We start from the raw sequence: 26,981 nt of genomic DNA on the forward strand, positions 1-26,981 counted from the left end.
TTTATTTATTTATTTTTTGAAGATTTTATTTATTTATTTGACAGAGAGAGATCACAAGTAGATAGAGAGGCAGGCAGAGAGAGAGAGGGAAGCAGGCTCGCTGCTGAGCAGAGAGCCTGATGCGGGACTCGATCCCAGGACCCTGAGATCGTGACCTGAACCGAAGGCAGTGGCTTAACCCACTGAGCCACCCAGGCACCCTCATTCCCCTGTTTTAAGCAAGAAAGTGACACAATTGAATTTTCTTGCTAAAGAAATGGTTCTGGTAGCAGTTTCAGAAGTTAAAGGAAGAAACAGTTTCAGGATTAAGGGGTTAATGCAAAGTCTCAGGAGCCACAGAAAACTTTAAAAGACTAGAACTGAAAAGTGTCCAGTGATTTTGACATTTAGAAGGTCAGTGGTGGTGGCCTTTGCCGTGTGAGTTTCCGTGGAGTGATGCGACTGGAAGCCTCCGTGTAGTGTGTTGGGAGGTCCAGGGAGGGTGAGTTAGCAAATGAGGGCTGTTTCTCGAGGACCTCGGCTGTGACGGAAGAATACCGAGCCAGAGGTTAGTAGGTGAAGACCTAGTTTAGAGGAAGGGGAAGGTGCTTTTTAAATATGAACTGTATTTGGATGTGTATTTAGTTTATAGACAATGAAGAGGTATAAAAGGAAAGGTTAAAAACACAGGAGGAGAAAGAAGTGTTTACATTTTGATTCTATTGAAATTCAGAGGAAATGGACGCAGGATAAAGTGGCAAGTGCGGGCCTGAGACGGAACGCTTCTTTGAGTCACTTCATAAGGAGCTGAGTGTCAAGCAATGAGCACAGACATCTCCCATGGACACACCGAGCCTTTCATGTGTCTGAAGCAGACCAGAAGTTTCTAGTGGGTCGGTGGAGTCCTCCAGGGAGAGAAGAGGGTACAGCTCTTTCTGATTCATGAATCAGTTGTTTGGTCCTTGCATGGGGACAAGCAAGTGAGGGTGTAGAGAGGGGCTTGTGACATAACCATGTGGGAGTTCACCATGGGGAATCATGAGCCCGGGGAAAGGGAGCTTCCCCTCCAGCAATCAGGCATAGAAAAAGGGCTGAAAGGGTACAAAATGGTTACCTCCAGGGATTGGCATATGGGGAAGGATGGGACCAGGGAGAGGTTGGGGCACTTGCACAATTTAAATGTGCATTCTTTTTATAAAAAGAAAAGATACAAAATGAAAAAAAATTCAGAGATTATCACCTGAGATGCAGTATGCCAGTCCTGAATTACAATAGCTAGCCAGAGGGCGGGAGAGGTGCTAAAGGGAGGCCAGAATAGAGTGCAGTGACAGGGACAGCACTGCACCTCACACTGGCTGGCACTGGATCAACAAATATCTCCATCATTCATTCTGCAAGCACGTCCCGGACTACCTGGCCTGCATCAGGCATATGCAGGAACTCATTCCCGCTGTCACTGTGACTAACAGAGGAGACCTTGTTTATCTCACTTGACAGGTTAGACGGCAAGGGGCGGAGCTGTTGGTTTGCCGAGTCCAGCACTGGAGCCCAGATTTTCAGATGTCACGCCCACCTCCTTTCCAGCACACGTTGGCCACCCGATTGACTTTCTTGCTTGAATACACAAACACACACACACACACACACACACACACAGAAATGGCTTAAAATCAGTTTCTTTCACGTGTCCATGAGAGTACATCTCATGCACTTAAAGAACTTAGAATATGACAGTCCATGATCACAGCACCAGGGTGTTAGCGTTTTTTTCTGTCAGGCCCAGTGCTCTAGCTCCCAGAGCTTCTGTGTTCAAGCAGAATTCCATCCGCACACCTTGCAGAAAGACCGGTGAGAGCCCTGCTCATCACCAGGACCCGTGACGTCCCTGGGGGTGCTTTGGGCCTCTCACCAGCCACCCTCATGTCCTCTCTGCAGATCACCCCGGAGTACCTACAGAGCGTGTGTGTCCGCCTCTTCAGTGACCAGATGCGACAGAGCCTGGCCCACAGCGTGGACTTCACAAGGCCTGGGACGGTGAGGCTTGGGGCGCCCCCCCCCCCAATTTAAACATAGCCTAACTGGAAAAGTGAAAGAGCAAGGGCAAATTACATGCAGGAGTCTGCGTTTCAGCTGGCCTCGGAGGTCTAGAAGGTTCCGGAAGGAAAGAAAGCTGTTTTTGCAGAGTGAGCAGCTGGGAGCTGGTGTCCGGGGGTGGCGGGAGAGAGGCACAGTCTGCTCTTCCCACTGGGGCTGTTCGGTGCCCAGGCCTGGTAACAATTAGCAAATCAACAGGAAAGGAAGGAAACTTCATTCTCTTTTTGAAGCCGTACAGTCAAAGACAGGCGCTCTCTTTTTTTCTTTTCTTAACTTTTTACTTGGAGTAATTGCATACTTACAAAGAAGTCACAAGAATAGCACAAGGGACACTTATATACCCATTACCCAGATTCAGCAACTGTTGGCATTTTACCCATTTGTTTAATTTGCACACACATGTGTGCACATGCACACACGCACACACAGTCTGTTTTCTGAGCCATTTGAGAATAAATCACATATATTATGGCATTTTGCTGCAGTGTAGAGTTCCTTTCTTAATAGGAGTGCCCTCTTATCTAGCCATACAGTGATCACTTGAGTAAATTCAATGTCTTTATGATATTCTTATCTAATTTGGGCATTTTCCAATTTGTCACTTGAGCCATGTTCTTTATAGTTGGTCCCTCATTGAAGAAATAGAGCATTTCTCTTTTTTGTGTTTCATATTTCCTCATGATTAGATTCAGGGTTTGCATCCCAGGGTGAAATATTACTTAGGGAATATTGCATCCTTGTTAGGGTGGCTCACCCAGAGGCTTGTGGTATTGAGTTGGGGTTCTTAACTTGGGGAGCAAGGACACCTGCGTGTCCTGCAGATGTTTCCAAAGCCCTTGAACCCATGTCCCTGGAGCTCACCCCTACCTGCTGCCTGGACCACCTGCTAAATAGTGGAGCCAGGTGTATTCAGTTCAGAAGGAAATGCCGAGGGGTCCTGAGCCACCCTCCCTGGGTCAGAGCCACGGCTTTTAATTAAGGGGAAGGGTTTGCACATTAAATATTAGGGTCTTTATAAACAGGGGCCTTTTTTAGTATTAAAAAATGTATATCCTACCTCATTCTCAAGTAGGTTTAAAGCAACTTATTATGAGAAAACACAAATATGAAAAATAGAAGATGGAAAGAACGAAATTGTGGTTAGAACTCACAGAAACAGGGCACCTAGGTGGCTCAGTGGGTTAAGCCTCTGCCTTCGGCTCAGGTCTTGATCCCAGGGTCCTGGGATCAAGCACCACATTGGGCTCTCTGCTCAGCACGGAGCCTGCTTCCCCCCTCACTCTGCCTGCCTCTCTGCCTACTTGTGATCTCCGCCTGTCAAATAAATAAATAAAATCTTAAAAAAAAAAAAAACCTCACAGAAACAAAGTAGAGTGGTGGTTGCGTAGGGCTGGGAAGTAGGGGAAGTGGCAAATGTTGGTCAAAGGGTGTAACTTCTAGTTATAAGATGAATAAGTCCTGGGACTTTATAGTGTTGTGGCTAATGTTAACAATATTATATACTTGAAGTTTACTAAGAGAGTAGATCTTAAGTGTCCTCACCGCCCCCCAAAGTCATCAAGGTGATGGGCATGTTAACTAACCTGATCACAGGGATCATTTCACAATACATCCATGTATCGGTGCGGCACTTCGGACACCTTAAACTTACACAGTGTCCTCTGTCAACTATGTCTCAGTAATGCTGGGGGGAAAAGAAATCATGGTTAAAAGAAAATGAGCGTAGGACGGTGCAAGTAAGCCCTGGCCAGGGTGTGTCAGAGCTGCTGGATGCCAGTGGAGGCAGGCCTGGCCTGGCTCTGAGCTTCTTCGCAGTCAGTACTTCTTGGGCCCGGGAGTAGGTGTGACTAACTCGCAAGGGAAGAGAGACGGTTGCCTAATGTTTATTATCTGCGTTTCACTGCATCTGAAACAACATATGTGCTACACACACAACATGGGAAGCACGGCAGTGAGCTGAATGACCCCGAACCCGCCACACATTCCTCCAGACAGACCATTCCTGGGCCATGACACCCTCTCTGGGCCCTTGAGACTGCCAGTTTTTTTTTTGTGATCTTCACAGAAAGGACACAGTAATATGGGGGGAGAGCAAATGTCCCTGACCCCATCACTTGGCTGCTCCCAGGAGCACTGTAGAGCCATGGTGGTGGTGGCTGCGCCACAGCGGGGCACCTGAATAGCTTAGTCAGTTAAGCGTCTGCCTTCAACTCAGGTTGTGATCTCAGGGTCCTGGGGTCAAGCACCGCATTGGGCTTCCTGCTCAGCGAGGAATCTGCTTCTCCCTCTCCCTCTGCTGCTTTCCCTGCTTGTACTCTCTCTCTCTGTCAAGTAAATAAAATCTTAAAAAAAAAAAAAAAAAAGAAGAAGAAGCTGCATGATCTGTGCTTTAGGATATGGCCACAACGGTTTTGGCATGCAGAAATCTTAGGGAATCGGCCACTTTTAAATGTCAGGAAAGCACACAGAGACATCCAAGTTTTGGAATAGTAACTTCCTTGTGGACCTTCCAGGATAAGGGGGTTCAGACCACATCCCCGAGGACTGGCTGAGTTGACCCTCTGTGTGCACTGTACATTTAGCTATAAGTCAGTTAAGGAGTGTTTTTACCAAAAATGATGGCTTTTTAGCAGTAATTGGCATAGCGAGATCTGTCTATTAGGACTACTCCTTTCCTCCCTGCCTTACACTTATTTATTAGTTCAGCAAATACTTAAGTGTTTTTCAGGTCTGTGCTATAAAATCCCATCCTATCTTGCATATACAAGCATCCTTATATTTTCACTTTCTTTTGGCAGAGTGATGCTCCCAGCTTATTTAAAATGGATATCGTGTGAATAAGGAGCAGTTTAAAAGGGAGGGGAGCACAACATATCTCGTATTGTACCCCATTAGACATGAATGTTTTTTGTCAAGAGATGAGTGCTATCATTCTTCCTGTTTCAGTGATATTAAGGTACAGATTCTAGGCCTTCAAAGCCAGAGGAGAGAGGCTGAGCCCTGTTTATCTTAGTTCCTAACCATTTTCTTTCTCCTGAGTCACTAAGAAACAGGCAATAAAATCTGCAAACAATCCTTTATTAGTCCCATAGATTTCTCTCTGAGATGATAAAAAAGTGGATATGAATCATTGTAAAAGAACATCCTTGTGAAAGTATAATATGTGTATGATATTGGATTTATAATGTGTGAAGAGGAAATTAGAGTGCAGTTTAGATAGGAAGTCTGGTGGTTGAATAGTAGGATTGAGGATTTAGGAGAGGAGGGCTGCTTTCTTATTTGCCAAGGGTTTAAGTCCAATGCTAGGCCCAAACACAATGCCATCAGTTTCAAGATTAAAAGGTGGGCACGGCCCAGCATGCCCTTTAGTGTGGTCCTGCATCAGTTCCCCTCTGTGCTGTTGACCTTGACCAATTCATTGTACCCTATAAAGGGCCCATCAGAACAGTGCTGGTATCCATAAAGTTAGTACGTTTGATACTGGCTTTTTAAAACTGGCTGTTAAGAATCTGGCCTTCTGCGACCTCACTCACCGTTGAAAGTTCAGAAGGACTCAGTAAGTAACACCCTCTAACCCCTGAGTTCTGAACCATTTGGAAAATAAGACAAACGAATAAAGGAGAAAGGAGCTGACAATATTGCTATTAACTCTGATGAAGCTTGTATTGAAGAATGTGGATTTTCTTTATAGACAGGTGGGTTTCCTACATTTAAATCCTGGCATTCAAGAAATACTCCCCCCCCCCCCCCCCCCCGCCCCAGTCACGGCCAGCTCTGGCCAAGCCCCTCCCCTCCCCCAGCACCGCTGGCAGCAAGGGCCCAAGGGCTCTAGGACTGACTACTGCCCCAGGAGCACTCATCTTCTCCCACCAGGGAAGCAGGGAGCAGGCCGATGTGTGCCCGGTTCTTTCCGAAACCCACAAAGCCTGGAGTAGGGGGGAGTATGCTGGCCCAGGGCCCTGCGGAGGAAATCCCACGAGCGGGGCCTAGTTCACGTTCAGATGACTGTGTCCAGATCTCCACGCATGTGAGTGGAGCGGGTGGTCAAATTCCAGTGTTTGCAGAGGGACCAATAATGATGGGATTAATTGTTTGAAAAGAGAACTCTCTCAGGTGGCCCCTTCCAGTTAGACTGCCTGTCGCCACCGTCACCCCCTGGTTTGTCATCCTGCATTCCTTACCAGCCCAGCCTCCAGACCATGGGTTAGTATCTCCTGGGAGACAAGAGAAATCTGAGTTTATCTTTTCAGCAATCTGATCATTGTTAAGAAGGGAAGCTTCTCCCTCAGGGCACAAAAGGTAGGGGTTTTTTGTTTTCTAGGATTGTACAAGTAATACACAAATGTGCTCACTGGAAAATATGTAACAATTTAATAGTAAAGTGAACACAAATCCCTTCTTTCCATCACACTAACCCTATCTCCTCTCCCGCCACCAGGGTCCCTGGTGACTGTTACATACTCATCCTTCCAGACTTTAAAATTTATATAGAATCAAGGTTTTTATTATACACATCACTCTGCAATGATCTCTCTGAACTTAGTACATTTTAAAGTACTTCTAGATTTATTAATATTTTCCTTATCTTTTAGAGTTTTAATTTAAGAGCAGTATGGTTCCTTTAACCATTCCTCTAGCAAACCTTTAGGTGGCTTTTCAGTTTTTTGCTGTATCTGATAATGATGCAGCACACATCTTGTATGCTGCAGATAGCACGGGAAAGAACCATGGTTTGTCTCTCTTCTTAGCCCTTGGTTTGTGCTGGGCAAACACAAATGCAGAGACACTCCAGGGAAGGAGTGTCTGATGGAGGAGAGTGACCATCTTTACTTGCCCTAGGATGGACAGCAGTGGGGAGGGAGAGGGCTGACCATGGTACAGAGTCCAGTGCTGACTCCAAAGGTGGAAATCCAAGCATAGCTCCATGGGTGAATCCCAAGTCCCACCTCGTGGTACCTGCAGGTTTTGGGGTTGGTTCATTGGCTGGAGAAGTTTCCACTTAAATGCATCCTTACTTGGGAAAATGGCCCATTTGGGAATTAACTCTTTTTCAGCAACTCCCAGGTAGACCCCACTGGGAATATAAGTTAAAATGCTGCCAGGTGTGATTGCATTATATATACTCAAGGCTCACGACCTGCGAATCTTAGAGAGCATTTGCTTTAAATCCAACCATCCTTCTTAGCAATAAAAACCTGCAGGGGCCTGGGGCTGGGGCTGGTGGCGGTGGTGGGGACCCTTTCTCAGGGTGGCCAATTGCTCAGGAGACACTGCAATTGCTCAGGAGACAGTGCTTGGCACTGTTCTGCCAAGGAGGACTCTTCCTGAAGCTACGGCGGCTCTGGCTTGAAGTTCAACACCTTCTGACCTTATGTTGTCTGTTGCGTTGCTTTCTTAAGTCTTGGTGAGATGCCTGCTCCTTGTCTGCCTCGCCACTGTGTCTGATGGCAGTTTTCCCAGGTCTCGTATCCTTTTCCTGAGGAGGAGCTGCACACCTAGCCCGCCTCCCCCTGCTGCGCCTCCTACCCCAGTGCCCGTCACGTTCTTGACCTCACCCTGGTGATGTAAGGATTGACCACCTTTGATCTCAGCCAGTTGGTGGGACCATGACTGGCAGAGAATAACTGACTAGCTCAGATTTCTCCTCTGACTTCCAGGCCTTCTCCCTGTGAATGTCTGATCAGCATATCACTTCTGCATCTAAAAACAGGCTCATCTTTTCCTCCAAACAGGTGTTCTCCCCTCTTGCACTTCCTGTCTTGGGAAACAACGCTCCAGAGAACACCTGCGAATCATCCAAGCCTCTTCCCTCTTTGGGGCCCTATGTTCAGGCCGTCCTAGGGATCTGGGGGCCTTCTTCCCTCCTGACCCATGTCTTTGTTGCTTTGTGTTTTATTGAAGCTCTTCCTCTTTCTGTCCTGGCTAAAGCAACATTTCCCAACCCATCTCTTTCTTAAAGCTCTCACCTGTCTGATTACTCATGCCCACGGGAGCAGGGATGACCTTTCCGGTTGTGTCTTATTTATTCATGCCCTCAAGTTTCAGAAGAGATGTCAGTCTGTTCAGGCATGGATCAGGTTACTGTCTTGTTTAATACCTGTCTTTGCTCTAGGTCTGAAGTGCTCAGTGGGGAGTCCACAGCCTTCTGTGATCTAATGCCCATCCCTACACACAACCATGGTCACAGAAAGTAGAAGAGGCCTCTCAGTACCCCGGCCACTAGCACTTCCCAAAGTAAGCCCGTTGCTGCTACCTTTCCTTGGCCGAGGCTCTCAGATGCCTGCAGGCTACAGGGCAGAGGCAGGGCCCAGCGTGGGGTCCTCGGGGACCTGGTAAGCCAGTGGGGCCCTTGGGGACCTGGTAAGCCAGAGAGACGCCTGCCTGGGAATCGTATCTGGGAACTCGGCACTTGGGCACTACACTGACTCAGCCTTATTTCCAAATGCCATGGGAGCAGTGTCCCATTTCAGCCCTCCCCCGTCCCCCACACATACCCCTGCCATCCATGTCTTGCAAGCAGCCCTCTGTGTTGCAGAGTTGGCGGTAGCAACATCCCTTTGCTGTGTGTGGAGCTGTGCTTCCGGTCCCCGGCTTTTGTGGTCTCTTCTGCCGGGTAGCCAAGGCCCGTTTCCTCCCACTGTGGCTATTTAACCTCTTCTAGGTCATCTTTTTCCTGGAGCTCGCTTGCCAGGGGGCCTGCCCTCCCTGTTCCCCTTCTCTCCTAGACAGCACAGGCAGCCACAGTGGTCCAGCTTACTTCCTGAGGCCGGGGGGAGGCTGGTGACAGGTGGGCCTGGGCTTAGGCTTCAGGCCCCAGACAGTGCCTGCCACAGCCTCGGGTCTCGGGCTCTGTTGCTGGTGTCAAGCCATGGCTTCTTCTCTCTGACTCTCTGGGGCTGCCCACACCTGCGACTATTCTGTGCAGCCCATGCCTACAGACCCTGATCCTGGCGGGTTCTCCCGTCCCCAGAGCCAGCCGCTGTCGTATGAAGTAGGGGACGTGGCATGCTCCAAGATGCACAACACTCAGTGGCATGCTGAAGTCTCTTCCGGAGATACCCCCCGCCCCGTACACGTGCAGATGCTCTGACCAAGGGACACTGTGTCATGGTACACCTGAGACCGAGCTCTGCAAACACTTTCTGACATCACAGAGCATGGGCAGAGCCCCTCAGCTCGCTGTCGGCCTGCTCCTGTGCCCCCATCCGTCCTTGTCTCTCCACAACAACCACTGGCTTTGGGGAGCAGTGACGGCTGAGGGCCAGGCTCAGTCCCTGGCCTGCAGGGCCCTGGTACCCCTGGTACACTGCTGGTACTGTTATTGCCACCATTTGCCGACGAGGCACAGAGAGTTCTCTGACCACTGATTCTCCCCACTGGCCTGTAAGCTCTCTGAGAAGGGGGCTTTGCTCTGGTCACTCTGGTACCACTGTGCCCTGCAGAGACCTGGCAGATGGGAGGCAATCAGGAAATACAGGCTGAAGGGAGGAGCACATGCCTCTCTCTCAGGAAGATCGTGCTGGCCCATTCCTCCCACAGCTCAGCTCTGGGGTTTTGTTTTGTTTTGCTTTGTTTCGTTTCGTTTTGTTTTTTTTTTTACTTGATTGGATAATAAAAGCTCAGTAGTGTCTAACATACTGCTTCTTCTCATGAAAGTGTTAGTTGTTAGTGCTTTTCAATTAATTTCTTCACAGAACAAATAGAATGACAATGAGTTTAGCAAAACAGAGGTAGTGTTTCAAAAGAACAGGCCACCTGGCGGGCTCAGTTGGTGGAGTGTGGGACTTTTGGTCTCAGGTTAGAAGTTTGAGCCCCATGTTGCGATTACTTAAACATAAAATCTTTTAGAGGCACCTGGGTGGCTCAGTCAGTTGAGCATCTGACTCTTGATTTCGGCTCAGGTCTCAGGATCATGGGATCGAGCCCCTCATGGGGCTCTGCACTAGGCATGTAGCTTAAGATTCTCTCTCTCTCCCTCTGCCCCCTCCCCCATGCTCTCTCTCTCACACACACACTCTCTCTCTAAAATAAATAAATCTTTTTTTTAAAGATTTTACTTGAGAGAGAGCACACAAGAGCATAAGCAGGGGGAACAGCAGAGTGAGAGGGAGAAGAAGGCTCCTCACTGAGCAAGGAGCCTGATGTGGGACTTGATCCCATGATCAAGGTAGATGCTTAACCGACTGAGCCACCCAGATGCCCCTAAACAAATATTTTTTAATTTTTATTTTATTTTATTTTTTTTTAAGATTTTATTTCTTTATTTGGCAGGGAGAGAAATCACAAATAGACAGAGAGGCAGGCAGAGAGAGAGGGAGAAGCAAAGCAGGCTCCCCGCTGAGCAGAGAGCCCGATGTGGGGCTCAATCCCAGGACCCTGAGATCATGACCTAAGCCGAAGGCAGAGGCTTAACCCACTGAGCCACCCAGGTGCCTCCAAATCTTTTTTTAAAAAGATATACTATTAAAAAAATAAATAAGCTCTTTTATAAATAAATAAATGATAGGAAACATTTTCTTAAGTATGTGATGAATTTTATTTGTGGATCTATGAACTAGCCAATAACACTAATTTAAAAATACATATTTTTAAAGATTTTATTTATTTATTTGATGGAGAGAGCAAGCACAAGCAGGCAGAGGGGCAGGCAGAGGCAGAGGGAGAAGAAGGTTCCCCACTGAGCAGGAAGCCTGATGCAGGACTCAGTCCCAGGACCGTGGGGTCATGACCTGAACCAAATGCAGACCCTTAACCAACTGAGGCACCCAGGTACCCCTAAGAGTGTTTTTTATTTTGTCTTTTATTTAGCTAATATTTTAATATGCCTCTGCCCTTATTTGACTCATTTAACTTATTATCTTGGCTTCTTGGTCTTCTGAATGTGTTAGATGAGTAATTTAGGTATAGTTCAAATTTATTTTCTCAACTCCTTGCTATTTAAGTCAATAATAGGAACAGGCATTTCCTTTAATTAAAAAAAAAAAAAATCAAGGGCTGGGGGAACCTGGGTGGCGCAATCGTTAAACCTCTGCCTTCAGCTCAGGTCATTATCCCAGGGTCCTGGGATTGAGCCCGCATTGGGCTCCCTGCTCAGCAAGAAGCCTGCTTCTCCCTCTCCCATTCCCCCTGCTTATGTTCCCTCTCTTGCTATCTCTCTCTCTGTCAAATAAATAAATAAAATCTTTTCTAAAAAAGTCAAAGATTAAAAAATATAACTTGGTCATGAGCCATTTAAAAGTGAGATTTGCTGTCTCCAAGGTGGGAATCTATGTGGCCTGTAAATACTGTAGACAGAAGCAGTAGGGAATGGAGTCATCACCTAGGGCCAGTTTATTAAATCGGTCAAGGATTCTGGAGGGGCCATCTTGGGACGTCAGTCTTCATTCATTCATTCAACAATTGTTGATCATGTGCCTCTGTATGCCTGGCACTGTACCAGTTGCTAGGTACATATATAGAGAGTAATGTGTCTCTACTCATTATGGAACTCAGTGTCTGCTAAAGGAGAAAGCACAGAAATCATTGAAAATAATCACGGTTCAGTGTGGTAAGCGTGGGTAATGACCATTCCAGAGCTGTGGTGACACAGAGTGGACAGAGACCCACTACCCCCACTTTTGGAAGGGCTCCAAAGAGACCCAAGATCTCTTTTCTTCTCCTCACTTTTTTTCCCTGGAATTCCTTAGAACCTATCCCAAACATTCTCTTACTTTACCTATAAATCATTCAATGTATTTATCTAACAGATAAGGACTTTACAAAACTAAAAGCAAACACAACTGCAATGCCAAATACAGTTAGCACTGTATTCCTCAGTATCATACTGCCCTGTGCAGTCCCTATTTAGATTTCCCTTATTGTCTTAAAACATCTTTTTTTTTTTAAAAGATCTTATTTATTATTTGACAGAGAGAGAAATCACAAGTAGGCAGGGAGGCAGGCAGAGAGAGGGGGAAGCAGGCTCCCCACCGAGCAGAGAGCCCCATGTGGGGCTCGAGCCCAGGACCCTGAGATCATGACCTGAGCTGAAGGCAGAGGCTTAACCCACTGAGCCCCCAGGCGCCCCTCAAAACATCTTTTATAGCTGGCTTGAGTTGGTCCAACCAAGCACCACACACAGCATTTGTTTTTTGTTTCTCGAGTCTGTTTTAGTACATGTTTAATACGGCATTGTTTGTAGTGGCAAAAACAAAACAATAAGTAGGACACTGAATATCCATAAAGTGGGCAGTAGATTGGCCTATAAATAGGGTTAAAATGGAGTAGGGAGGGAGGGGGATTTTTCTGTAAACACCTCTATAGGGTTTGACTTGGTACAAAGTGTATATTATTGTTATACTCAAAGAGAAAATCTTAATAAAGAAAAAAGTCAGCATAATAAGGTGATCTCCGTTGCTTTTGTTTTCTGTGACATCTGACCAGGCAGGTTTAAGTGCCTCTGGGAGTTTGGCTGAGGAGGACCCACTTGTTTTTTTATGGAGCATTCCTTGGAGCAGAGTAACAACAAACCAAGGATGGTGGGCATCTTGGGAACTACTTGAGTAGTGTGTTGCTTAACTTCAGTTTGCGCTAATTTTTATCTTATTTATTTCTATTTTTATTTTTATTTTATATTGTGTATTTTAAATTTTCTTTATTTGTTTTAGAGAGAGAGTGCGGTATTGAGTATGTGTGTGTGTGTGTGAGCATGGGGGCGGGGGGGTGGAACAGAGTGAGAGGGACAAGCAGACTCCACGAGGAGCCTGATGCAGAGCTCATCTCATGACCCAGAGATCATGACCTGAGCTGAAATCAGGAGTCAGATGCTTAGCCAACTGAGCCACGCAGGCGCGCCTGTTTGGACTAATTTTTAAATCATATATAATTATGATAGGAGAATCCTGATGGATCAAAACCTCTGCAAATCTGTTGATTTTGTGTGAGTACACTGATTTAGGATTAATGCATTCTCTCACTGTTTAACACGGTCTCTCTTCTTCTGTTTCCGCCCCCCATCCTCAGGCTTCAACCATGTTGAGAGCCTCCTTGGCACCTGGGTAAGTAATTGCTTTTAGGAGTTGTTAGGATGGATCACAGCTCTAGGTAAAACTAGAATCCAAAGTAACGTTCATGGACATTCATCTTAAGGGTCTAGCCTAGAGGAGTACCTTTGATTAGCTAGAGCTCCATGTGGATATAAAGGAAATACAAGTAATTATAAATAATACTGTTAAATTTAAAGTACCTTCTAATATTAATTCTCTTTATTTTGGAGAGCTTGCATCAAATGGGAAAAAATTGTTGAATTGTTCCTGTGATATTCTGTAGAGATTAATCTTCTGTTGTAGGGCAGTCGTCAGAGGGCTACAATGTCTAAATTTTATGTTCTCTGCTGACTCACTTGTGACCAGGGCCACAGGATAGCTTTGTGGATGCCTGAGCTTTCCTATCCATATCGATTAGGTTGTCACCCATGTGGGTGTCTGGCGTTCGGGAATTTCATCTGGCATGTATGTTGCAGTAACAAGTTGAGAACCTTTGACAGAGGCTCAAGGACTAGGATGGGTTCTGGTGACCCTCTGAGCACCGCCCCCACCTTGTTGGGGGTGTTCGGAGGATGCTGTCAGATCACTCTGACCCCTGAGAGAGATACAGCTTGCCTCCTCCCTCAGGCCTGCGTGAGTCTGACACTAACCCTGCACTTTGTTCCCTGCAAACAGCAGCGGCTGTATAACGTAGTGCTGATGAGACGGACAGCCGTGGTTAAAATCCCACCTCTACCGCTGGCTGTGTGACCTTGGACCTCTTCTGTAACTTTTCTGTGTCTCAGTTTCTTTATTTGAGAAGAGACAATAATAATAATAACTTTCTCATAGGATTATTGTGAGGATAAAAATGAGTTCCTGTGTATAAAGCACTTAGTACAATGCTGGGACTTAATAAACTCTCCGATTTGGTAATGTTGTCCCCTGGGGTGTAAGAGACAAGGTCACCTGCAGAGAGTAAAGGGGGTAGTTGGTGGAGGGGCTAAGGAGGGCAAAGGAGAAGGTATGCCACAGTCTTCTTGGATGGCAGGAGAGTGGCTAGACCACAGAAATGTGGGGCGGCTGAGCAGCTTAGTTGGTGATATATTTAGTGGCCAGTATCACCATTATGGACAAGTAACTATAGCCCACATTTGACAACGTCTCTTCCCTCCAGAAAAAGCCCCCAGCTATAGAACAGTTTTGGACTTGGCTTTACACGTGTAACTTTTTGTCTAGAAGAATACCTTGTTTAAATTTTAAATTTAAAAAATTCTTATTTTCATGTTGAAATAATTTCAGAGCTACAAATACTGTACAGATAATTCCCTTATGCCCTTCACCCAGATTCCTCATGTTGATATTTTGCGTAAGCTCAGTACAGTTGTCAGAGTTAGAAAATTAATGCTGATGCCACATCATCTCATCTTCAGGCCTTCCTCACATGTTAGCAGCTGCTCCATTCTGCCCTTGTCTGGTCCAGGATCACATGCTGACATGGTTGTCGTGTCTGTGTTTCCTTTCATTTGAAGTCATTCTTCTATCCCATTCATGGCCTTGACACTTTCGAAGAATATTGACCAGTTATTTGTAATGGGGACTTCTAAAATATCTGTGTTCATTTTTAAACTCAGCCGTATTGGCCTCAGGAAAATAGGTGCCAGAATGATCAGTGTGCACGTGCGCAGGGCTCTGCTGTGTGATGTGCAGACTAGAACCTCCTCCCAGGAGTGTTCGCTGAGATCTCATTTGTTGCCCTCTTCTCTGGCCTTTTTCTCCGGGGCCCTGTGAGAGGATCACCTTTTGTCTTTTAAAAGCTAACATTAAGAAAACTAGTATGTAATTTTTTTTTATAATGTAATACATGCTCATTACAGAAAAGTTGAATGCTACAGGCACATATGAAGAAAATTTATAGTACCCTAAATGCTGTACCCCCCAGGGTCTTACCTCCTTTCCACCTTCCACCCACCCTTATCTCTGATCCACACTTTTAAAACGAATGAAACGAGTGAAATGGGTGAAGGAGACCAAGAGGTGCAGACTTCCACTTAGAAGTTTGCCTCCTGGGAGGCAGTGGACTGCTTGGGAACTGTAATCAGTAATACTATATTGCAAATTTAAAAGTTGCTGAGAAAGTAAATCTCAAAAATTCTCATCCCAAGAAAGGAAACATGGGAACTTTGTGTGGTGACAGAGGGTAAAGAGACTCAATGTAGTGACCACTTAACCATCTGTACATAGATGGCGAATCATGATGCTGGATGCCCGCAGCTAACATCATGTAGCTCTGTTATGTGTCAATGGGAAGCAGAAGAATCCCTCATCTTTTTTTTGTTTTTTTTTTGAAGATTTTATTTTTTAAGTAATCTCTACCCCCAACGTGAGGCTCAGACTCACAACCCCAAGACCAAGAGTTGCACACTCTACCAACTGAGCCAGCCAGGTGCCCAAGAAGCCTTCGTGTGCCTCTTTTCACCCAAGTCCTCAGGAGCCCGCATTTAGTATTATGCCCAGAGTACTGATCTTAATATTCTCTGCACAGTGTCAGGAAGACCATACTGTTCTTTTACTTTTGTTTTTTGACTTGTTTTATGCTGAAATGATTATAATAGAATCACAGGAAGTTGACCCCCCCCAGCCCCCCCAACTCCGTGGTGACATCTTCTGTGCCAAGTACATCATCAAAGGGAGGACGTTAACATGGGTACAGTGCTGTTAGCCAGATTGCAGGCCTCGCTCCCTTGCACTGGTTCTCCCGTGCACTCCAACCCCCACCGTGGAGCAGAACAAACTGAAGACGCTGGGGAGACCTGCCTTCCCCTGAGGGCTCCACTTGGGTCCTCTTGAGGAGGGTTTGCAAATGGCCCTACTTGCTCCTCTCTCCCAGATAAGAACCCGTGCTATTTCCTGACATGCCCTTTTACCTCGTTGGGGTCGACTGTGCTCCCACTCTTCACAGTTGTTTCCTCACCCTGGTCTGTCCTTTGCATCCCCCCAGTTCGGTGCCTTGGGCCTGAGCGGGCAGCCGCTGCAGGATTTCAGGGAGCACTCTCGCGGGTGCTGCTGCTGCTGCTGCTGCTGCTGGTCTCCAGCTTTGCTCCGGATGCTAAATAGGACTGGAGCGGTGCCGCGAGGGCTGGTGCCTCCAAGGTGATTCCATCCCCGTCGGATGGAGCCCTGGCCTTGTGTGAGCACAGCAGTTTCTAAACCTGGCTAGACAGGGACTCCTTGTGTGGGGAAAGACATTCAACAAAGCCCCAGTACCACAACGGGAAAGGCAGAGCAGAGCTCGATGACACGGGGTGGGGGCGGAGGGCGGCGGTCCTGGACTTCATTCCAGGAGTGGAGAAGACAGCCAGGCCACCGCTGGTGTCCAGAGACTCAGGAAGTCTAATGAATGTGCCCTTTGCCCTTTTTTCTCTCTTTGAATTTGTGTGGCTGAGTAGGAAACTGAAGGATGTCCCGTTACTGCCCTCCTTGGATTATGAGAAACTGAAGAAGGATTTGATTTGGGGGAGTGACCGCTTGAAAGCCTTCCTGTTGCAGGCTCTTCGCTGGGTACGTACCTTTCCCTGGAAGTTAAGACATGGTCTTCTTGGCTGGCTACCTTGCTTGTACCCCTACCTATCTTGTACCCCATCTACTACAAATCTTTACTTGTGCTGCCTGCTGACACCAAGAGCTAACGGTAAAAACAGCTTCTGAAGACAGCCTTGGCCTCTTGGTAAAAACCCGGGTGTACACCTCGCATTTGCCTTTGCCTTCCCTCACTCATTTGCCATGTGCCATTTCAAGCCTGCCCCCATCACCTGCTGTAAGCCACCCTCCCAGCTAGGGGGGTTGGCACGGGAGCGCCCAGAATCACTCTCTTATGACAGCTTCGCAAAGACTTCTGCGTTCGGGTGCTATGTGGGGCCACTCGAGCAGACAGTGGGGGTGGACCCTGATGAACAGTCTTAAGAGACATCAAGCCTCGTCAGAGAGTTGCTTTTCCTCCCACTCTTGAGGGTAAGCCAGTGGTTCTCAAGGTTTTTAGTCTCTTTTTAGACCTGTTGACACTCTCGGAAATTACCGAGGACCCTAAAGGCTTTAGTTTATGTGAATTCTATCTACCACTATTTATAGTATTAGAAATTAAAAACCGAGAACATTTCTAAATATTAATTCATTTAAGATGAACAATTATGAACCCATAACATAACATAAATAATATGTTTTTTATACATAAAAAATAACTCTTTTCCAAACCAAAAAAGAAAAAAATCAGGAAAGTGGCATTGTTACACATTTTGGCAAATTTCTTTACTGTCTGGCCTGATGGAAGGACAGCTGGATTTTCACATCTGCCTCCCCAAGTGAGTCATCACAGTGTCATACTTCATATAGCCTCTGAGAGATGGACCATGACAAAGATAAAAGCTCCTGGCTGAATCAGTCAGTAGAGCGGGCAACTCTTGATCTCAGGTTTGTGAGTTTGAGCCCCACATCAGGTGTAGAGATTACTTAAAAAAATAAAATCTTTAGGGGTGCCCAGTTGGCTCCATCAGTTAAGCATCTGCCTTCAGCTTAGGTCATGATCCCAGGGTCCTGGGATCGAGCCCTGCCTCAGGCTCCCTGCTCAGCAGTGGGTCTGTTTCTCCCTCTCCTTCTTCCCCTCCACCTGCTTGTGCACCTTCTCTTTCTCTCTCTCAAATAAATAAATAAAATCTTAAAAAGAAATAAAATAAAATCTTAAAAACAGAGAGATCATACCTTAGTATTATTATTATTTTTTTTAAGATTTTATTTATTTATTTGACAGAGAGAAATCACAAGTAGATGGAGAGGCAGGCAGAGAGAGAGAGAGAGGGAAGCAAGCTCTCCGCTGAGCAGAGAGCCCGATGCGGAACTCGATCCCAGGACTCTGTGATCATGACCTGAGCCGAAGGCAGCGGCTTAACCCACTGAGCCACCCAGGCACCCATACCTTAGTATTATTATGAAAATAATCATGACCTTGTAGACTCCCTGGAAGGTCTTTGGAGACCCCTAGAATTCCCCAAAGTACACTTGAGAACTGCATGTCTAGGCCAACACTGGTTGGCCCTTTAACTGAATAATCCATTCTAACTTAGGCTGTAATAGTGTCAGACCCCTTCATGGCTCCCTGAATTTCAGGGTATTGTCATCAAAGTGGCTTTGAGTAATTTCCCCATCTCTGTAGACAAAGGTCTCCTCACTTGCACTTTGGAAGATTGGTACATGATCTCAGGGAGTGCTCTGAGAATGCATCCAGGATCAGCAGACGGAGTGCTGTGGCCGATGGGTAATGTCTGCCTCAGTTGACTAGCACGGGTGCCCACCGTGAGGAGTCGCAGGGGCTATTGCCTCTGCCTGCTCAAGTTAGCAGACTCATTCTCTGGCTCCGAGTTTGTCCACCCAGCAGCTCCTCCTCTCAGTCCGTGCTACCGAGCCTCTTAGAGAGGCAGTCTATTCCTTTGCCAAGTGAATGACATTGTCACAGGTTAAGATCTTGTCTGTGTCCCCCTCCAACTCGTCACCCCTCCACCCCATCCCAGCACCCTGGCCCTGGCTTCAGGGAACTTGGTGGAAGGGCGGCAGGCCCACCTCTGACACTCTTGGCACACCCTCCTCTAAGTGCCCTCTGCCCTCAGGGCCTTCCTGTTTGGCCACAGTGGATCCAGTCTGCCAGTGACACCCACCTCTGGAGGCCTCCGCCTGTCAGTCCTGGCGGGGGGGTTCTCCTGCTCTCGTTGTCTCGCAGTGTGGCTCTTTACACATCCGGCTCCTCCTCGGCCAGTGGCAGGGCCCACGGTCTCAGGGGTCTCCAGTGGGATTTTCCTGGGAAAGCAAGGACATCTCTCTTTATATGTGACTTTCCCATATAATTCATACCTGTACATACTCATATGTACACACACACACACACATTTCAATACTCTCCATACATTTTTTTTCTACCCCTATGGACAGTGAGTTCATCCTTAACACAAGAGACTTATGACTTTAAAAATCTACAAAATTCTACCACTTACCCCTTACACACACACACACACACACACACTTGCACACTCGCACACTCAAACACACACAGTATTGCTGCATCAGTCCCTATGGTATAAAGTCTAGCTTGTTGGTGATGCATTGGCTCCAAGCCCTCCACAGCCTGCCCTGTGCCCAGCTCCCACTGGGCTCCCCCAACATGCCCCCTGCATTTTCACGCCACCTCAACCAGTACCACACTTCCTCTCCCGCCCTCCCCCCACTACCCACCATATTCACATTCCCCCGTGCTGGCTGATGGTCTGCTTGTCCTTCAGAGACCAATTCTAGAGCCCCTTCTTATGAGGAGAACTCTCTAGGTGTTGGTGGGCTCTCCCTTATCTGTACACTTACTGTGTGGGCATTTTTTTTTTTAAGATTCTATTTATTTATTTGACAGACAGAGATTACAAGTAGGCAGAGAGGCAGGCAGAGGGAGGGAGAGGCAGGCTCCCTGCTGAGCAGAGAGCCTGATATGGGGCTCAATCCCAGGATCCTGGGATCATGACCCAAGTTGAAGGCAGAGGCTTTAATCCACGGAGCCACCTAGGCACCCCCAGTCTGGGCATTTTATCACTTCCCTTCTCTGGTGAGCTGACTCGCACATCACCCATTAGGAAATATAACATCATAACTCCCTGTTAGTTGAATGGCTGCCTGGGTAGCTACTTCCCCCCGCCCCCCCGGCCCGAGTATTATTTGCTTTGGTTAAATGTAGTTACTACTACTGCCATTTAAAAGATTCCTACTCTATGAACATATTTCTCCATATTAAAACTTGGGTCTCTTACTTTTCTTTTTCTTAATTCTAGCGCTTGACCACGTCCCATCCTGGAGAGCAGAGGGAGACCGTTCTGGAAGCTTACATTGGCAACGACCTCCTGGATTGTCACAGCCACAGCCAGGTCTGTGAGAGATGGGCCAGAGCCCAGCCAGGGCCTTCATTTCTAGGGGATGATCTTAGCAGTAGGGGGAGGCTTTACTTTATATGGTATTTTCAGCCTAGTGTCTGTATGTCAGCCTTCTAGCTGGTGAGGTCTGCTACTCACCTAAGACATTGGCGCACTTTTTACTTCTAACAGAGTCCTAAACAGATTAGAACTGCTTGATTCAACTCTGGAGCTCTTTCCTGTCCTTCTTTCTTTTCCCCAAATCCCAACTCTTTCCCTCACTTCACTGCTTAACCATGAGTCCTGCAAGCTCAGCCTTTCTTACAGTAGACAAGGCGGGTAAGCCGATTCAATTGTTGTTTATCTGGGTCTCACCTAAAATATGTTATTTGTATATAGCTTTGGACCAGATAGGTCTGATGATGCAGTGGGAAAAGTGTGGGATTCGGAGTGAGGTTAACTGGTTTCAAACCTCTGCCCTATGGCCCATGAGCCAGACAACCTTGAGTAAGTTACTGGGTCTCAGAGCGCATCCCACCTTGGAGAAGGAGCCATTACCTGCCTCATGAGGTTGTGGGGTTGACTGTGTTTGGTCACCCGTGGGACATAATTAACCCAGTGCCCAGCACAGAGTAGCCATCATGTGGTGGTTTCCCTCCCCACTGTTCACCCCCTTACCTGTTAGCAACTCCAGGCTTCGCTGGACAGAGGCGGAGTGAGATCTAGAACATGACATATATAAGATACTGCATTTCATTATCTCCATCAGTGTTATCCAGAATGACACAAATACTTCACCTCCCTATTTTGGCTTCACGGGGTATGCGCTGGGTGAAAGAGCAGCATACCTTAGGGTCACCGATGAAACAGTGCCCCCACAGAAGCTAAGCACACATTAGGCTCCCCTGTGCATGGGCAGTAGCACTCGAGAATTTTGAGTTGCTAGTTTATTCTCTGAATGTAGTCTTATTGCTCCTGTGCGAGTTAAGTTTGAAAAGTAGTGTCTCAAATTTTTGACTTATTTCCTTTTACTTTTATTTCTGCTTATTTTTGTAATGGCATCTGAAACCAACTTATCAGGCATGAAGCGCCTGATAAATAGATTGTCTGTGATTTTACAACCTCAAATTCAAAGAGTAAATTCAATATCGAACCTTTCTAAAACTGTCTGATTTCATTGAATCTGAGATGCATCCCCCCCCCCCCCATTTTAGGATTCTGGGAAATGAAAGCATATCTAGTAGTCGATGGCCTGTTACAGTTTAATTGGCTTCTTGCCTTTCTTGGTTGTATATATAAAAAGCAAAGTGTTCTCTAATGAAAGATGTCTCAGGTTTTGTGATTTTTGTCACAATCCTCTGATCTCTATAGCCATCGAAGACATGTCATTTTTTCCCCTACTCATTATTTTTAATTGTCACGGTTTATTTTAAGCAAGGAATGAGCTGGAGCTATCGTAAGATGTCAGAGAATCTGCAGAGCAGGAAAACTCAAGCATAGTGGGTGCTGTGTCACCATGACACTGGAGAGATTGGCCCTTTCAGGCAGGAAATTGGACTGGTTGTTTAGTGAGTTCTAGCTGAGCCATTCTTGGAGTTTAGCATGCGGTCTTATCACCTGGGAAGCTCATTAAAACACAAATTCCTGGGCCCCTGCGGTCTCCACTTAGTAAGTCTAGGATGAGGGTTAGAGTTTGCATTCCCAACAAATTTTCAGGAGATGCTGTGGCTGCTGGGCCAGGATCACACTTTCAAGAAACATTGTTCTTTCTTGTTCTGTCAGTTGGGGGAGCGTATCCTATAGTTAATAGCTTTTGGAGATGGGGTGGGTAAGCAGTAGATTCTTTGAGATGATATATGTTGGAAAATGTCTTTATTCTTTGTATGGAACTCTAGGTTGTAAATAATTTTCCTTTATTATTTGGAAGATCTTGCTCCATTGTCCTTTATGTTCCAGTGTTGCTGTTGAGAATTCCAAGCTAGTCTAATTCCTGATCCTTTGTATGTGGCCAGGTTTTTTCTCCCTAGCAGCCTGTGGAGTCTTTTTTCTTTCTCTCTTTCTTTTTTTTTTTTTTACATTAAAAAATTTTTTTATTGGGGTGCCTGGGTGGCTCGGTGGGTTAGGGCCTCTGCCTTCAGCTCCGGTCATGATCTGAGGGTCCTGGGATCGAGCCCTGCATCAGGCTCTCTGCTCAGCGGGGAGCCTGCCTCCCCTCCTCTCTCTGCCTGTCTTTCTGCCTACTTGTGATCTCTCTCTCTGTCAAATAAATAAATAAAATATTAAAAAAAAGTTTTTATTATGTTCAGTTAGGCACCGTATAAATACATCATTAGTTTTTGGTGTAGTGTTCAGTGATTCATTAGTCGTGTATAATAGCCAGTGCTCATCACAACACATGTCCTCCTTACATCACCCTGTTAGCCCATGCCCCCACACCCCTTCCCCTGGAAACCCTCAGTTTGTTTCCCGACATCCATGTTCTCTCATGGTTTGTCTCCCTCTCTGATTTCTCCCCCTTCAGGCTTCCCTCCCTTCCCCTGTGATCTTCCAATCTATTCCACATGTTCCACATATGAGTGAAATCATATGATAATTGTCTCTCTCTGCTTGACTTACTTCACTCAGCATAATCCCCTCTAGTTCCATCCATGTTGGTGCAAATGGTGGGTGTTCATCCTTTCTGATGGCTGAGTAATATTCCATTGTGTATATGGACCATATCTTCTTTTTTTTTTTTTAAGATTTTTTATTTATTTATTTGACAGAGAGAAATCACAAGTAGGCAGAGAGGCAGGCAGAGAGAGAGAGAGGGAAGCAGGCTCCCTGCTGAGCAGAGAGCCCGATGCGGGCCTCAATCCCAGGATCCTGAGATCATGACCCGAGCCGAAGGCAGCGGCTTAACCCACTGAGCCATCCAGGCGCCCTGGACCATATCTTCTTTATCCATTCCTCTGTCGAAGGGCATCTCAGCTCCTTCCACAGTTTGGCTCTTGTGGACATTAGCTGCTATGAGCATTGGGGTGCATGTGCCCCTTCTTTTCACTACATCTGTATCTTTGAGGTAAAGACCTATTAGTGCAGTTGCTGGGTCATAGGGTAGCTCTGTTTTTAACATCTTGAGGAGCCTCCATACTGTTTTTCAGAGTGGCTTAGTCTTTTCTTTATCACCATTGTTAATAAATATCCTGTTGATGTCTTTCCTAAGGTGTATTTTGGTTCATTGTTTTAAGTGTTTTGTGATCCCTTTCATCTGACAAGTGCAGTCCTGGGAACTTTTCTTGATTTTATTTTCTTGATGATTTCCTCTCTGTTTTCTCAATTCTCTCTCTGAATGTTGGACCTCTTGAACTGATTCTCTCTTTTCTCTCATATCTTCCATATTCTTGCTCTGCTTTCTAGTAGATCTCCTCACCTTTTCTTCCAACCCTTCTGTTGAGTTTTTCACCCCGCTTTTTATGACAATCTTTTTTCATGGATACGGTATGCCTCTTGTGGCTCTGAGGCTACTGTGAGTAACACATTTTTGCATATCTTTGGTTTTCTTCTCCCTACACAGCCCCATTTTCTTCAAGTTGCCCCGCCATTTGTTTTGACCCTATCTCCCATATTGAAAACTTGCCGTGGGTTTCTGGTAGACCTTGGCTTTCTCATAATGTTTTGAGTAGGGGGAATGAAAGCCAATCGGAAATTCTGAGGCTGAGGGTAGGGCTTGTGGACACAGAGCTCCACTGAGGGTGATCTAACTGGTCTCTCTAGTAGAAACCTCTGATTTTAGGATCTCTGGCTCTTTTCTCTTGGGCTAGTCATTTTCCTCCAAGAAGAGTCTTCTAATCTCCTACCTAGAGTGTGAGGATCTGGGTGCAACCTTCTGGGATCCAGGTAGAAGAAGATGGGGTGCTCTCTGTTTAGCATTCATTCTTCATTTAGGCACTGTCTCTTCATCCCATTTGGGTGTAGAAGCCCTGCTCACCTGTGCCAGGTGTCCGCCTCTGCTACAGCATTTTTGTTCCCTTTAGTGCCCGTGGTTCTTGATCACACTTCGAAGAATGAAGAGGTAGACCAGATAAGAGTGGTGGACAGCAAAGCAAAGTTGATTGAGCAAGAGTATAAAGCTCCTGGAGAGCGAGGGAGGCCTAAAAGTGTTGCCTTTAAAGTTTCTAAGTTTAGGGGGTTTTATCAGCGTTTCTGCAAAACTATCTTCAGCAGTCAGGGTCATGCTGAGTCATGCCAGTCAGGGCTCTGTTCACATGTCTGTCTACCTGTTAGATTAACGTGTCTGCTGATCGTCTTTTTTTCTGACATCTGGGGGCTTTGGTCTTAACTGCACCTTGCCCATGGTATTGACAAAGGCTTTGTGGTTGTCTTATTTTAGGACATTCTGCAGAAGTCATTTCTGCAAAGGCTGCAGAAAAGAATGCAGGTGTGATTCTGTCTCAGCTGCAAAACAGGATGTCACTGCTGTTCGATCTTAACTGTCCTGACTCCATATTTTCTTGTTGGGGACCCTGGCCCTGAACTCCTACCTGTCCAGCTAACTCCTCACACCTCCAGAGACCTTTTGTATTACCTTCACAAGGGAACGCCCCCCAGATGGATGGTGGGGAGTCTTCAGGAGGACAGTGGTATAGGAGCGGCAAGAGTGGGATCCAGCTGCTGCTTTCACAGCTTTAATTCATTCTTCCTCATTTTTTTTTTCTTTTGGAGGATTGCGTGCTATAAATTGGGTAATTCCTCATTGCCTGTTGCTGCCTTCAGGACTTGGCATTCTTGGGTCTGCTATGTCTGTCACCACCTTGCCTTTCTGATTCCGAAACTGTGTTGTTAACAGCTCTTGTGCTGTCTCTCTGTCCTTCAGAATTTATATCTTTTTTTTTTTTTTTTTTTTTTAAATCTACACACTGTATTTCTTCTGGGGTTTGCAGGGAGCAAAATTAGATCTAGGTATTGGATCTGTCACTAACCTGGAAAAACAGGAGTGGGAAGCATTGCAAACAGCATGGCCTCCCCTGCTCCAGTCACCAGCAGAGCGCTCTGTGTAATACAGTCTCTCGGCTCAGAAGTCTGAATAACTTGTTTTTGTCAACCCTCATTTAAAAAATCTGTTGGAAATCGAGATTTCCAGATGAAGTGTTGACTTTGGTCTGTTTATTTCACCTCTAATAAATCCATGCAGAGGTAGAGAACAGCAGACCCGTAGAGGAGACGTATGTTTAGCTCTGTTTTCTTTAACCTCATCCTTGCTTTCTCTGGATGGTTCTGCCCGCAGAGGAGCGTGCTGCAGCTGCTGCACTCTAGGAGCGAGGTGGTGCGACAGTATATGGCCCGGCTCATCAATGCTTTCGCATCCCTGGCCGAAGGTGAGTCAGCCAAGGTCCTATTTCAATGCATTTTGTTCCTTTGGAAGTGGCCATTCTTCGAAACGTTTCTTAAAGGAGCTCTCAGTTTCCTCAGTAGATTCCTGTTCAGTGCACTGAAGGGGTCTTGTGCAAACTGGTTATTGTTGTATGGCTTAGTTTATGTCAGAGTCAATTTTGATGTTCTTGGAATTTATTTTATAAGGCTTCTGGTTTTATTTTACAAGCTTTCTGGTTTTGTAGCACTATCTTTTAGATTGTTTTCAAGTATATAACAGGTAATGCATTTTCTATAATTTTCCGCTGAAGGCAAAACAAGGTTAGTTAATTAATCAGAACTGATCCCAATAAGCACTACATCGTTTCCTTCAAGAGGCTGCAGCCTCTTGGGGTACCTGGCTGGCTCAGTCGGTGGAGCGTGTGACTCCTGATCTTGGGTTTGTGGGTTTAAGCCCCACATTGGGTGTAGAGATTACTTAAAAATAAAATTATAAAAACAAACAAACAAACTGGATAACATCTTAACCCACCAGGATTTGAAAATTCCAAAGATAATACATACCAAAGCTGAATTCAAAATGATTTTACAAAATATTATTATCTTCTATAAATTCTACTTTGTTTCAGCTTCTTAAAGGGAGTTCTCAAATTATGACTATATGACGTTCCAAAAGTTGGTTCACTCACTCATTTGCTTGTTCTTCCAACCATTTAGCAGCCTTTATTATGAACAAGGGTACATGCACTAATATTATCTGTGTCAAGACAGAGGTCCACAGAGGGCGAATGATAACTCAGAGGTATGGTTCCCAACTCCTTCTCCAGGCACAGGTACATCTAGAAGGAGGCAGGAGTGTGCCCAGAAAGCATTACTGTTTGGCTGCCTCTATGATAAAGACTAAGGAGCCCATAACATATAGATTCCTCACCTTCTTTCTCCCTGTAGATCTGGCAGTGCTCCCCACAAAAATATAGTGATGAATTATGTTTAAAGATTATTTATTTAATAATAAATATAGAGATATAATAATTGGGGGTGGGGAGAGAGAAGCAGATACTCCAGTGAGCACGGAGCCCGACACGGGGCTCAATATCACAACTCCAAGATCACAACCTGAGCTGAAATCAAGAGTTGGAGGCTTAACCAACTGAGCCACTGAGGTGCCCCATGATGAATTATGTTTCGATTATAAGAAGAGTGGTTTTCTCTTCATTAAATAGTTGGTTGGATAAAACCAACTTTGCAGAAGAAATAGGTTTTAAGTTTTTTTTAGAACCTAAAATTACCCAAACTCTACATGCATTACATGCAAAGTGTTCAGAGAGAATGGTTTTGTGGCATGAACTTAACACAAGATAAATTCTCTCACCCGTGCATCTCTGGTTATATTGTTAGGTCGCCTCTACTTAGCCCAGAACACGAAGGTGCTGCGGATGCTGGAGGAAAGGTTGAAGGAGGAGGATGAGGACATCGTCACCCGCGAGAACGTTCTCGGGGCCTTGCAGAAATTCAGCCTCAGGTGCTGACCATGCAGTAGGTCACAGCGGTCCCTGTGAAAGTACATAGGGCTCATGTGAGCCACTGTTTAGCCCCCGTGGCAGCCCAAGAGGCAAAT

At 46.0% G+C, this 26,981-nt stretch overlaps 1 protein-coding gene and 1 long non-coding RNA gene across 8 annotated transcripts in view; one reads left to right on the plus strand and one right to left on the minus strand.

Annotated features, from left to right (window-relative positions):
* Positions 1–26,981, plus strand: part of ARMC9 (armadillo repeat containing 9) — a 156,270-nt gene that overhangs the window by 39,413 nt on the left and 89,876 nt on the right. For all 7 annotated transcript variants that reach the window (XM_032355144.1, XM_032355146.1, XM_032355145.1 and 4 more), the window contains exons 9-14: positions 1,915–2,013; positions 13,075–13,109; positions 16,526–16,637; positions 19,934–20,026; positions 25,278–25,368; positions 26,762–26,885. In XM_032355144.1, the coding sequence (XP_032211035.1) occupies positions 1,915–2,013; positions 13,075–13,109; positions 16,526–16,637; positions 19,934–20,026; positions 25,278–25,368; positions 26,762–26,885 (554 nt within the window). The remainder of the gene's footprint in view (positions 1–1,914; positions 2,014–13,074; positions 13,110–16,525; positions 16,638–19,933; positions 20,027–25,277; positions 25,369–26,761; positions 26,886–26,981) is intronic.
* LOC116597431 lies at positions 18,771–26,774 on the minus strand. The gene is made up of 3 exons (XR_004288597.1): positions 26,736–26,774; positions 20,690–20,733; positions 18,771–18,920 (listed from the first exon to the last, which is right to left on the minus strand). It is a non-coding gene; the product is annotated as an uncharacterized LOC116597431 (long non-coding RNA).

This window comes from Mustela erminea, chromosome 8 (assembly GCF_009829155.1).
Source record: "Mustela erminea isolate mMusErm1 chromosome 8, mMusErm1.Pri, whole genome shotgun sequence".
Classification (NCBI taxonomy): Eukaryota; Metazoa; Chordata; class Mammalia; order Carnivora; family Mustelidae; genus Mustela; species Mustela erminea.